We start from the raw sequence: 13,885 nt of genomic DNA, 5'->3' as shown, positions 1-13,885 counted from the left end.
GCAGCAAAGAGGCTCGGTGCTTGCAACAAGGCTACTGCTTAACAAGAAAGAAGGCTGTACCTTCACAGCCACGCTCAATCTGTCCGCTCCGATGGAGAGCATCATTGATGAGGTCTGGCAGGCGCCCGTTCAGGTCCACTGATGCCAGACAGCCCTGAAAGCCATCCCGGGAGGCCACAAGCTTTGGGAGGTTGCTATACATGCCTTGGGCCAGACCCGCCATGTACAGGTCACCTGGAAAGGAAAGCAGGTAGTAAAAGCAAATGAGTCAAGGACTGGAAACCTGGTCAACTAAAACCAATGTACTATAGGCCATTTCTTTAGATAATGGCAATAGATCGGGGGAGAAAAACAGCATAATCAAAATAATTACCAGAGTTTCTACATTATACAAAGAGAAAACTAACATTTCTTATGTGTCATTCATTTTTTAAACATCATCTCACATTAATCAGCACATATAGTCTAGGAGGCAGGTACTGTTACCATCCTATATAATAAAAGCCCAGCAACTGAAATGGCAGAATGACCAGAGACCAGAATGACCATGGCCCCTCACCCTGGCCGGCCGGCCCCCAGTGAGTGATTAGGGGCAATCAGGCAGGCGAGTGGTTAGGGGTGATCAGGCAGGCAGGTGAGCAGTTAGGGGCCAGCAGTCCCAGATTGCGAGCGGGATGTCCGACTGCCAGTTTAGGCCCGACCTGCAGGGATCCCTATGGGATTGGGCCTAAACTGGCAGTTGGACATCCCCCGAGAGGTCCCGGATTTCAAGAGGATGCAGGCTGAGCTGAGGGGAACACTCGCCCCCCCCCACATGAATTTCATGCACCAGGCCTCTAGTTTTATAATAAAGCTTAACATTTCAACAAATCCATTTATTGAGTGCTTTTCATGTGCCTATTACCAATGCGATGCTGAGGGTTTTACAGACATTATTCCATCAAACTTCTTAATAACCCATAAACTTAGCAACAATTACTATCCTCATCTTGAAAAAAAGGATACAGAAACTGTCTAAAAATTTTTACCAAAGTCCTCCCATACAGTAAATCATTCAAGTGAAGTTCCAAAACCTGGATTCCCTTATCTGTGTTAGGGTCTCTTCTCATTTTGCCATTTATCTCCTCATCACTTAGCCCCCAAGGCACACTCAGAAAATGAGCCATTCCTTGAGGAGTGGTCTAAGTAAACACTGAATACATTACCTTATAGTATAATTCATTGTCATTAAAAAAGAATATGCATAATGAATCAAAAATACAGAGTGCTCATAAACTGTAGTTTGCCTCTGGAAACAGCCTTTCAATGGTAAGAAATGCTCTAACAAGGATAAATTTCTCTATAAGGTTTACCTTTCAAATCCAGATTTTTGGCACCATTGATAACCTGAGTGACCACTTTCGTGTCCACTTTCAGGCTGTGAGTGTTACTGTTGTCCCGAGTGATGACGACGTTGTGCCACTGGTTGTCATTCAGGGGGCGGTCACTGTTGCCCTTGATCACATTGGGGCCATTCCCCAAGTCAAACACGTAGTGGATGTACCTAGGAGGGAAACAACCCTCCAATGACTTAAGATTTCCTGAAGTCGTTTAATGGCAATGTATGCATAATGACATCTGAGCCTTCAAATCACCTACGCTAAACTGGCATCACACAGGAATAATTAAAGCTTCTTGTATCCTAATAATTTAGGAGTCAGATCCTATTCTATCAGACTTCACTATCATTTGATACTCACAGAATCTACTTTTTTAACACTACTTAGGAAAAATAAGAGCCAGAAAGTAGTGCAGGTGGCATGCTCCAAAATACTAGGGGGCAACATTTAAATTCACAGTCAACCATAGGTCTGTTTGGGGGAGTTTTGTTCTGGCTTTGCTTTTGTTTTGACTATTATTTTTCATCACATGGCAGTAAAATGTCTTGAAGATAGAACATATTTTCTTTTAAAAAAAATTACATTTATGTTCTCATGATAGTACTGAAAAAAATATATATATTTCATTTGTTCCTATAAACGTTATAGTTACAGATAGTACTGCTGCCCCAAAGAAAGATGCAATGTACCCCCTATTCTTCTTTTGCAAATATTAGGTTTTTTTCATAGGTTTAATGGCTACATTTCATAGTAAAAAGTCTGATAATATTGAGTTAGTAGAAGATTTTAAATAAACTTATTCTCTTCCTTCTAGCCATAATCATCACATAAATATATTAACCAATGAGAGCATGTATCAGGACACTTTTTCTCATGTCCCTACTTTATGTAAGTCTTGTGCTGAGATATTTAGCATGAACTATATGATCCCTTCCACTTACCCCTTGACTAGCTCAACAGCAATGAAGTCATTGCCATCCCCACTATTGAAGAGAATGAAGCCATCGGCTGAGGTGGTCTTGAACTGGAAGAAGAGGTGCATGGAGGTGTAGGCCTGCAGGGTAGCCAGGCTCAGGTAACTACTCTTGGTCTTGAAGGTGACAGGGTCAGCAATAATGTTCCTCAGTCCAAAACGAGCCTTCAGTTCACAGTAGTCAATGTCGCCATTTTTGCACAAGTCAATGTAGAGCAGGCCATTAAACATGAGGCTCTGCAAGTGGCCAATGAAACTGGAGGGGACAACGGAGATGTAACGTTTCTCGGTCATGATACCAGTTTCAATATTGTGGAATTCCAAGCGGGTGTGATCTCCAAGCATTGTACCTGTGAAAATCATAAATGAGATACCAATAAGAAAAATTATCATGTTTTTGTCATAGCACCTTTAATATATCTTTTAGGTCTAATCCCTGCCCTCCCTCCAACACACACACACACACACACACACACACACACACACACACACACACAATATTGTTTTCTTGAGTCAGTTCCAGAAAACAAAATACTCAATACACTATATACTTGATGTGGCCTCAGTGGGGGAGCTGGTTACTGGCCCAGCCCAAGCTACTACCCTGCATCCCACATTCTCATCCAGCTGCTCAGATGCCCCATCATATATGAAAAAAATACAAGATCATGGGTAACTCAAGTTAAAGGATAAAACTATTAGTTTTCTTCATTCAGGAAAACAATTGGGTCCTGGTATATACTATAAGAAGAAAAGTCTTTTTTTTCTCCTAACCCTTATAAAGACACAACAAACAAACCTTAGTTATTCACTGCCAAATAATGTACCACCTAATGATTCAATAGCTAGTATAGTCATGCACCACATAAGGGCATTTTGGTTAACAACAGACTGCATATACAACAATGATCCCATAAAAGTATAATGGAGCTGAAAACTATTGCCTAGTGATTTAGTGTCCATGGTAACATCATAGCATAATGTATTACATGATTGTGGTGATGCTGGTATAAACAAATGATGCTAGTACTAGTATAAACCAACTTACTGCTCTGCCAGTCATATAAAGGTATAGCACATACAATGATGTACAGGACATACTTAATGATAATAAACAACTATGTTATCAGGTAATGTATTTACCATACTATACTCTTTATCACCATTCTAGCATATACTTTTTCTACTTACAAAAAAAAGTTTGCTATAGAAAAGTATGTGGTATTACACTGGCAGCTGCCTTGTGTTTAGCACATATTTTGATTGCATCATTTTCTCTTGTGCTTGATTTAATCTCATGTTGGTTTGTACAGTAACGTACTATACAGGCATGCAGCCTAGAAACAATAGGCTGTACCATATAACCTATGTGCCTATATCATGACACTTCTTCTCATGTCCCTACTTTATGTAAGGCTTGCTCATAGTAAGCCATACCATCTAGGTTTACATAAGTATACTCCATGATGTTCATACAACAAGATCATTAAGGCAGCAGTTCTCAACCTGTGGGTCATGACCCCTTTGGCGGTCGAATGACCCTTTCACAGGGGTCGCCTAAGACCATCCTGCATATCAGATATTTACATTATGATTCATAACAGTAGCAACATTACAGTTATGAAGTAGCAACGAAAATAATTTTATGGTTGGGTCACAACATGAGGAACTGTAATTAAAGGGGCAGAAAGTTGAGAACCACTGATCTAAGGCCACTTCCTTAGACCAGATCTTTGTCATTAAGTAGTACATAGCTGTAATTCTGGAAAAGTTTCTATTGTGGAACATCTGTTAATTTCATTTTCCCAGCAACTGTTGCTTTTTTCTGATATTAACACCTGATTTTCTTTTGAAAGCTACCTTCCCTACTTTACTTTTAAACCATCTGGGATGGATGAAGCTGACCCCATTCTGAAGTATTCAAGCTACTTAGACTGAACCACTCAACATATTTTATCCCCCCACCCTTAGAGTAAAACCTAAGGACTAAGAACTCTAGCATTCATCTCAGTCACCTGGAGGGGTTGCTAAAACACAGTTCTTTGGGCCCTACCCTCAGAGTTTATTATTCAAGAGTCTGAGGTGAGGCCTGAGAATTTGCATTTCTAACAAGTTCTGAATTGAAGCATATAAGACTGATCTAGAAACCACCCTCAGAACCACTGTACTAGCAACAACCCAAGCTGGTCCAGTAGTGATCAGCTTTAGGGATTTTGCAAGAACATTTACAAAAGAGTTGTCTTTGCAAGAAAGGCTTGTTGAAGGGGTAAGAAGGAGCCTAGATTACCAGCAGCCATGCGATTATGTGAGAGACTGGGCCTGCCTGAGGATCTGGGGCATAGAAAACAAGCATGAAATGGAGAAACACGATTTTTCTAGGATGATGTCATTTGAAAATCTGGATCCAGCCAGTCAACTCAGACTTTAATTCCATTTTGTGCTTAAAGCCTTTGAGTTGAGCTCCTAATATTTGCAACGGAAAGATCTCCAGCTAATACAAACCATTAGACCTTTTTCCTCACCTAGTTTACCCGTATCAGAAAATTATATAAGATTGAGATTGAAGAAGGGCTTGGATAAGTAATAGAAGGGAAACTAACAGTGGAATTTGAACACTTAGCCCAGGGCCAGAGACTAATTTGGGGTTCAGTGAGTGACTGAAGCAGGGATAATGAAAAGGGCTTGAAAAAGGTACACAGAGACTGGAAATTTTAACAACAAAGTCAAGGAAAACATCATTAGTATGGCTAGAGTAGAAGGTGGCTCCCTGGACATTCACACAGAGATGAGTCAATAAAATTTAGCAAGTTGTTTCTTAATGCCTCAATGTTTAAGGGGAGGGAAGGGGAATTCCCTCTGCCTGCCCTCTCCTGTTATCTTTTACATTAAAGAGACTCCATCAGCAAGACTCTCCTAGCATCTCTTTATCCCATCCCTCTTTTATAACTTTCCAGGAAAAAAAGGAGTGACATAATCTAAAAGATTAAAGACAATCTGCAAAGCAAAACTATGTCAGAACTCAGACCCTGGCACTTTCTGTTTCCCTTTAGGGGAGCAAGCTGCCTTCAGGAAGCACCCAATATACCCCACTCACCTACAGCATGGATGTTGGAGGAGCAAGCCTTGCTTCAGCGGAGGCTGCCTGCCCCAGTCCTGAATGAGTGTTCAAGTGAGCAATTCCATCCAATTCTCAGTTAGTAGATGTAAACCACATCTTTCAATATCAGTGTTATCATTAATAAAAATTATATTTCATTTCTACCTGCCTTGCATTTTTCTCCTCTATTGGCGTAGAACTCAGGTAGCAAAAAAGAGAGGATCATTCATATTTTTTTGAGTCCCTTAAACTTCAATATCTAGGAAGTCCAAGAAGATTACACCCTCAGATGCTCAATATTAATTTTATCTCTATGGGAACATACTTGAGACCTAATTCAAAAAAATTGCTCACATACACAAAAATCATATTTGCATTTATGAGCATCTATGTGGTATTTTGACAACTAGTTACAAATCATTCTCAATATAAGCAAAAACAAAATAATGATGTTGGTTAACTAAATATAAAAATGTAATAGAACAAAAATCAAAATGCAACATAAATCTGCTAACAATTGAATAACTAGGAAAAAGAATTACTGCATAAAATTACTTAGTATTGAAAACTGGACTGGTCATGAAAATGCAAAGTAGCCTAACCTAAATTCATGTGCTCTGAAACAATGAAGTAATGGAAATAAATACCCAAGGTCAATTGGGCTATAGCTTCTTATATCAGAGCTGGAGAATGATGGGGAGGCAAAAATCATAGCCAGTTTCCATGGGGACACAGGAACACTGAACCATGATGATGCTGCTGGTCAAGCTAATTTTTACTTTACAAAAAACAAACAAACAAAACAGCAATGAGAACCAAAAAGTAATAATGGGATGCCCACTGGTAAAGATTGGGGTCCCAAAAGTAATCTAAAGAGTCTGTTTTAAAGTCAATTGGGAGCTTTTAAATAAATTGTGGATTAACTGACCTCCAAAATTCAGGGGTTAGGAAATTCTGCTCACTAGAATATGAATTTCATAAAGCCAGAAAATCATGTAAGGTAAGAAAATCATGTAAAATTATATGAAAACCATATAAGATTGAGATTGAAGAAGGGCTTGGATAAGTAATAGAAGGGAAAATAGCAATGGAATTTGAACACTTAGTTCAGGGACAGAGACTAATTTAGAATTCAGGAAGTCTATGAGCAGCTTCCACCAAAAATTGGTGAGGGGTGCAGAGAAGGTGATGTGGGGCCAAATTAGAAAAGAAATTCATTTCTCCATACACTAAAAGAAACTCCTTTTCTGTGGGTGCAGGTTCCCAAATAAGTATGCTATTTTACCCAGAGAAAGCATTGAAGGCATTGCTTAAAGTTTCAAATGTGTACAAAATAAAACATTTAAAAAAATCTCTGTATTAGCTAACCAGTATTAATAACCAGGAACCTTTTTATTCGTCTTCTCTGAAGACCATCTGTAGACTAAAACTCCTTTCCAATTAAATGTGAAATGGATGCACACTCCATAGCAGCTGCTTCCCAATTTTAGAGGAAAGAGGAGTAACTGGGGAGAAAGATATCAAGGGAAAACCAAGACTAGTGGCTATCCCTTAGCCAGGCACTGTGCTAGGTACTTCATAACCACCACCGAGGTCATGATCTCAATAAAACTATAGGAAGGTATCATTATCTAGGTTTAGATGTGTGGACCCTTAGCTTAGAGAGGTCAAGCAATGCAACCAAAGTTTATACAGGCAGTAAATAGTAGAGCCCCAAATTGAACTTAGATGTATTTAATTCCAAAGTCCACATCTTAACTTGCATTTCTCTCTTTAGAGAAAAGGCTTAACTGGTTCCTTACATTATTACCCAATAAAAATCTATAGATGGAACTTAACTGGTGAGAAGTCCACACAGAAGCTGCTGTGATGAGTTCACACTTCTTCCCAGAGACCGAGTATCCTAATGCCATAGGCAATATATGCAGCACCTTCCCTAGCCCAGCTATGTTGCCTCAGACCCTGTGCACACCTTCACCTTCAACTTTCACTGAAGGCCAACAAGGGTTTACAGACCAGCCCTCAGGAGGATGCAGTTTGTGGAGAACATAAACCATGGAAAACTTGGCCAAGTTCAAGCTGTAGGTGCCCATGAGACATTCAAATATAGTGGATGAGCATGTAGGCTCTGAGGCTAGACCGCCTGGGTTACCTAACTTTTCCATGCCTCAGTTTCCCATCTGTGAAATAGGTATGAAACTATCAGGATTAAATGTATCAATGACGTAGACAGTACTTAGAACAGTGTCTAGTGCTCAAACTGTAAGCTGTTACTAAATCTTCAGCATTTATTTTTCCCCTTTGTCTAAAATATGTTAGTTTTCTGATTACTAGTATGTCACCTGTTTTCTCTCTCTTCTGAGAACACAAGATCTTTAAGTAGGAACCACTTCTTGCCTCTTCTAGATGTCCTATAGCAGAGGGCCTGAGGGCAGTAAGCATCCCTGGCACTTGGGAAGGAGGCTGTATTAGAGACATCTACTGTGGAGTCAGAGTCTGGATCATCACCATTTCTGCACATGGGGGACCTGGCCAACACCAAGAGCTTGGCAAAGAAATCATGGAAATGGCTTAGCGGAGGCAACTTGACCTCCCAGTGGCTCCCCAACATGGAGAGAAAAGTGAAGAAAAGAAAGGCTTCCAAAGGCTCAGAAAAGGATGCACAATTTACCCACAATCCTCCAGTTCTACTGCTCCCATACCCTTTTCTCCACAGTATGTTGTGGAGAAACATTTCCCACATGCATATGCTGTAAAATGCTTTAATAAAAAGAAGTTCTGGAACCAAATAAATTTGGTAAACACTGCACACTTAATTATTGATGATTGGCAATGTGAATTAGCATATTAAAGGCTCCTAAGAAGTCTTACAATAAAGAAATCAACTTCATGCTGTTAAACCTAACTTTTCTAAATCTTTCTCTGATATTTTGTTAATGTGAGGAAGAATTTTCCCATGGAAATCTTGGGCCAATGGCTTTTCACAGCGAGGTCCTGTACGTGCAATATGGGGAGAGAGAGGGAGCGGGAGAAGGCAGCATGGACCAGAGTGGACAAAGAGGGTGAATTTTTGCACCAGCAGGAAGTTCTTGGTGGTGTGGTCAATTCGTGCAGCATTAGCCCCAATCTGAGGAGCATAGCCCAAGGGAGGTAGTCTTTTAATTTATTCTTGATAATAGAAATCCAGGTTAATCAATCAATCAATCTTTATTAACTGTCAACTGAACTTAATACATTTCCAGGAAGATATTATATTATAATAAATGAAAACCACCAGGCTGAGGAATATTTATTTCCTTGCTTTTGATTTCTTATGAGTCTGACCTATTCTTTGCATCATTTCTACAAACTAGCTGAAAATTTGACACCCTAGGGGACCTTAAACAGCATGAAAGGGATTACTAAATAAGCCAATAATACACTACTTAATAACATGAGGACTGAGTGGTATTTTAATTTCATTGCCTGATTTTATGACTTCTATGAGCTAAAATTAAAATTCCCAAACCCCTTATCACTGTGAAAAGCAATCCAATGTTGTAGCTCATACACAAAATGGCTCTTTTCTTCTCCCAGATTTCTTTATCCTTATGGCTGCTTTTTTTCATCAGCGGCAAAGTAGGGGGTAAGGCGGAAAATGAAAGAGCTTCATTAATTTCAAATATCAAATTACTGGATGGCTTGGGCATGCCATGGTTTAGTCCTGTTTTTAAATTATTAGTAGAAAGAGGAAATACACTTCATAATTACCTTTATTCTAAAATTTCTGTAAAGGGATAATGACTCAGGGAGGCAATACCAATTACGTACCCTCAGTTCTGGGGCTCCTTATGACTATAGCTTTTAGGCATGTGATTTCTTATGGAAATAAAAGGGACTCACTGCTTGGAGAGATTGGTGTGAGGTCGCCATCTAGTGGCTGGTATTCAAAACACACAGCAAACAGCACTGCTTTGGGCTTTACTGGGCTAAACCCAGAGGAGTGAGCCAGGCATGTGTCACTGAACTGCCTTTGCAGGCCCCTGTCTGCACTAACACCTCATGGGGAGTTCTTGAATAATTAATTAAGGTTGGCTGTAGGTTCTAAACCTTTAACCATTTTTATATCTCTTTGCCGACATTCATTACACAAGGCTAAGTTACCCTGCCGGCCTACAGAACAGTAACCTTACCTCCCACTATAAGTTAAGTCTATGTACATCTGGAAGGCTTGCAATAGCGCTGTGGCTCCGTCTTCATTTTGGGAGAAGGAGAGTGGATCTCAAAGTCTACCTGCTGAATTGTATTCCCCACCTCACCCTAATCCCTACTTGTTACAACAAATCACTTTCTTATGTTGGATTATGATGCCCAGCAAGCAGCTGGATTTGGTGGAATCACACAGACATGAATTTTGAGCTTATGTACATAGCTCCCTCGAAGTTTCAGGTTCCCCTTATGTAAAATGACAATAAGAACACTAACCTTGCAAGGTAATTTATAGAACGACAGAACACTAAAGGAGCTGATATGAGTAAGACAGCTAACTTAGTCCTTAATGATAACTGGGCACTGATATATGCCTCATGCTCTTCCTCCACCCAGAGACTCTCCTCTGTACACACACACGCACACACACACACGCACACACACACACACACACACACACAAACCTGCATACATGCATACGTGGCTCACTACTATTACTCCAGAAGTAAAAAGGGCTCAGGCTTGTGAATATAAAATTAAATTATAGGATCAATATTGCAGAAACTTTATACTAAGAAAGAACCTCAGCAATAATGGAATTTCCAGTTTAAAAATGAAGAAATGAGTAAAAAGAAGTTTAGTGTACTTATCCCAAAGGCATAAAGCACTTTAGTGACAATGACTGTATTAAATCCCAGGCCTCCTGATCCCAATCTGATGGTCCTAATCACAGAAATTGCTTAGGCCATGGACTTCATTTAACAAAGCCCAGAAATGGTGACTTTTCCAGCATCCTGCAGAGAATCAACATCAGAGTCCAGTTCCTGATGCCAACAGTGTTCCATGTAATACCCCTGCTGCCCCAAGTTTTCTTTTCCCACATGGACAAGAATCCTAGATAACAGGTGTGCACTGTTGTGGAACAGAAGAGGGTGCAGATTTATGGGATGCAACATTTAAGATGCACTTGAAAGTGACCTCTCTTCCACCCTAGACCTCATTAATTACATTCACACATCAAATTCCACCTGAAGAACTGTCTTCATAAACCACTTGTGCAATCTCCAGCCCCAATTTATAATCTCTTCTGATGGACAGTTACAATCTAACCCACACAAATTAGGAGTTCATTATATTGCTTGTCTTATTTTTAATTACCGGAGTCATATCTAACTTACTAGACTGATTCATTGAGGATGTGGGTAATCTCATTTTTCCTTTTATACTCTATAATCCTCAGCATGCTACTGACATATAACAGGCTCTCAAGAAATATATACTGCTTGTGTGAGGCTCTGAAGGTCCCGCACCTAGGTGTGGATTCATTCACTATTTCATAATGAATGAAGTTTACATTCACTGCCCTCCTAGAATGTAAATTCCCCCAGGCCAAGGACTTGCCTATTTGTTCATCACCATATCCTCAGTGCCTTCTAAAGTAGCACTTGGTACAGAGTAGGTACTCAATTAATAAGAACTAAATAAATGACTGATTATTCAGCACCTTCTAAGTACCATGCACTGCTTGTGGTACTGACTTTTCCCTATTGTTTTTGGAATTTCTGGTTTATCCATCTCCCTCTACCAGAGAGTGACTGATGCATGCATTGAGGGAAGAAACTTGGTATTGGGGAAGTTGACTGATAACCGCTTTTTTAATAACTGGATAATAGAAGGATCTGAAGAACCCTACATATATTCTCCAGACACATACTTGACTCCTAAGAGACCCATCAATATATAATTACAGTACTTTGTCAGTTCTTTAATACAGATCAATTAAAAGGGATTTTAAAAATACAGAAGAGGACCTTCTTAGCCTTGCCTGAGCTTGTCAACAGAGAGCATGACATAAGCCAAATAACATGTTTGGAGAAAAGCTCTTGAAACACTGAATGACTAAGACAACTAGGAGAGCAAGGAGCAACACATCTCACTACAGCTGTACTCACCCTCAGCCACATCATCGTCCACAGTTAACTTAAGGCTCTTTCCTCTCCGCACCACCCGAACGGTGTGCCACTCATTGTCGTTGAGCTTCTGCCCGGCATACAGGGTCTCAGGTCCTTTGCCTAAGGATGGTGGTAAGTGCCAAAATTAGAACCGTCCTAAAAGTAGCGCTCATGGCATCAGAATTGCCAAAGCCACACTGGTGTCCATGACCTAGTAGCATTTAAGGAATTGTATCCCACCCCCACCCAAAGCCCATCCAGTGTTACTGATCTAACAGGACTCTCCCTAGTAGTCTCCTTGCAAAAGTCTTATTCAAACATAAAGGAGAATGACAAAGGAGTGAAAGAAATGGGTGCTCTCCTTTTTTTTTTATTAATACACAGTTTTAAGTGACAGTGACCACTTACAGGAAACAGGAGTCAGCTATTATTTTGTTTCCCCAAATCTTAGATTTCAGATGAATTTCTTGAAGATACAGGAAATTCATCCCATATTTTAAAAACTCCTTTGGTCATTTAGGCATAGTACACCAGTCTGGCTTTTGGAGAGTACCCACCCATTGGATGAGTGAAGAGCTCTGTAACATATGCTCCTAACTTCACATTTCCCATCAGTCCCCATATAAACCATAATAGTAATCACCACAATAATAGTAAATATCAAGGTCTAAAACCCATTATAAAGAATGCTCCTGAAGGGAATCGGAAGCCCCCCTGAATTATCTCATTGTTCATCATTCTCCAAAAAGATCCAAACCCTACAAAATGAAATAACGTAAAATTCCAAAATTGAATCTGTTTAAGACAAAAGAATGTTTGGTGTCACCAAATAAAGGAATAAACTACGTTGTCTCAAAAGATCGATGCCCAAGATGCTTGAGATAATGGTCAAGTACACCCTAGGAAGAATTGGGTGGAAAAAGAAATTATGGTATTTAGGGACAAAAGCTGGCAAGATAGATACTGAGGCATTAAGACAATTTGGCTAGCAATGGGGGAAAGAATGTCAGGTTTTACTCACCAGTGAACTGAGATGTACATTTAAAAGACAAGGAAGACTTTATAGAACCACAGAACTTAGAGCGAGCTTGCCTTCTCTCTGTGAATAGCTGAGCCCACACAGAAAGATGATGCTTAAATCTTTAAGATATAGAAAGCCATATCTCTGGAAATAACTTGAAGAAAAAGATGAAATATGTAACTTGCCAATACACCTATTATGCATTGGAAATATTTCAGAAGATCATACACTTGGCTCTAAGGGACAGGAGCACAGGGCGAGGTACAAAGTAGGTGCTTTAATGAGTGCTCGTTGAATCCATGATGTCTACATAGGTCTTTCTTTCTTTGAAAAACATTAAATAAGGCCAATATATTTTATCTAAGTCATTTTGAAAGTTTCATTATATGCAGTGGGCAAATGTAGATTTACAGTTGTGTGCAAGCAAATCACAGTTTATCCTTGCATTGTTATTTATTCTTGTATTATCTAGTTGTACAACTGTAAACCTACTTTTGCCCACCCCTGTATAGCTTTTACTAGCTACTCTGCCTGCTTTTCTAGTCCCCAGACTGAATATACTATATACTATGTAGGGAAGAACATAAAAGAGAGTGTACTTGGGCAGAGATCTTTTAAACTAGCTAATTTTAAATTGTACCCTTCAATTTTGAGCAATTGGTATTCCTATTAAATGTGGGTTACATGAGATTTAATAGCAGTTGAAGTTTGGGGGAATTTTCTCCTTGAAAAATAAGCAGACTTTCAAAGTGGAAAGATTTCTTTGTATTGCAATGTATTCAGCAGGTGATTTGTACTTAAAATCTTCCTGAATGCAGCTACACCCGAAGCGTAAGTCAAATTCACAAGAATCCTGAAAATTCAGTGAAGAAACTTGGAGTGAACCAAGTGTACCCCGAGTTGGGTAATGGTTCTTTGAGATCAATGAATGGCAGAAAAAAATAATTCTATAATAAACAATTTGACATCCAATCTTAGCTTCTCTTTGTGAGGATGTCTGCCTTTAATATTACCTAAAATCTATACATTAGGACAGAATTTTCCCTACATTTCAACTCACTAGATAGCACTGTTCATCATCTCATTAAATTCAGGTCTAAGATGGATGTAGCCATCACCTTTACAACAGCAAGCTGTGTGGACATTGGGAGAAAATGGACCACATCATGTGGGTACTTTGAAGCAAGAACAGATGTTCTCCGAAGAAACAAATCTGCCTTTTTTATGTTTTTATCCTATTTATTCCACGTGCAAATATTTCGATAGGAATGAAGA

The 13,885-nt window shown here is 39.4% G+C and overlaps 1 protein-coding gene across 2 annotated transcripts in view; it reads right to left on the bottom strand.

Annotated features, from left to right (window-relative positions):
- The window catches only part of NRXN3 (neurexin 3), a 1,457,090-nt gene that overhangs the window by 802,687 nt on the left and 640,518 nt on the right, over positions 1-13,885 (bottom strand). For both annotated transcript variants that reach the window (XM_023752494.1, XM_006086965.3), the window contains 4 exons: positions 11,590-11,709; positions 2,321-2,702; positions 1,353-1,543; positions 61-234 (listed from right to left, as the gene is read on the bottom strand). In XM_023752494.1, the coding sequence (XP_023608262.1) occupies positions 61-234; positions 1,353-1,543; positions 2,321-2,702; positions 11,590-11,709 (867 nt within the window). The remainder of the gene's footprint in view (positions 1-60; positions 235-1,352; positions 1,544-2,320; positions 2,703-11,589; positions 11,710-13,885) is intronic.

The sequence above is a fragment of the Myotis lucifugus genome, unplaced genomic scaffold, assembly GCF_000147115.1.
Source record: "Myotis lucifugus unplaced genomic scaffold, Myoluc2.0 scaffold_34, whole genome shotgun sequence".
Lineage (NCBI taxonomy): Eukaryota > Metazoa > Chordata > Mammalia > Chiroptera > Vespertilionidae > Myotis > Myotis lucifugus.
The sequence above is the reverse complement of the archived record's forward strand: the minus strand, read 5'-3'. Positions and strand labels throughout refer to the sequence as shown.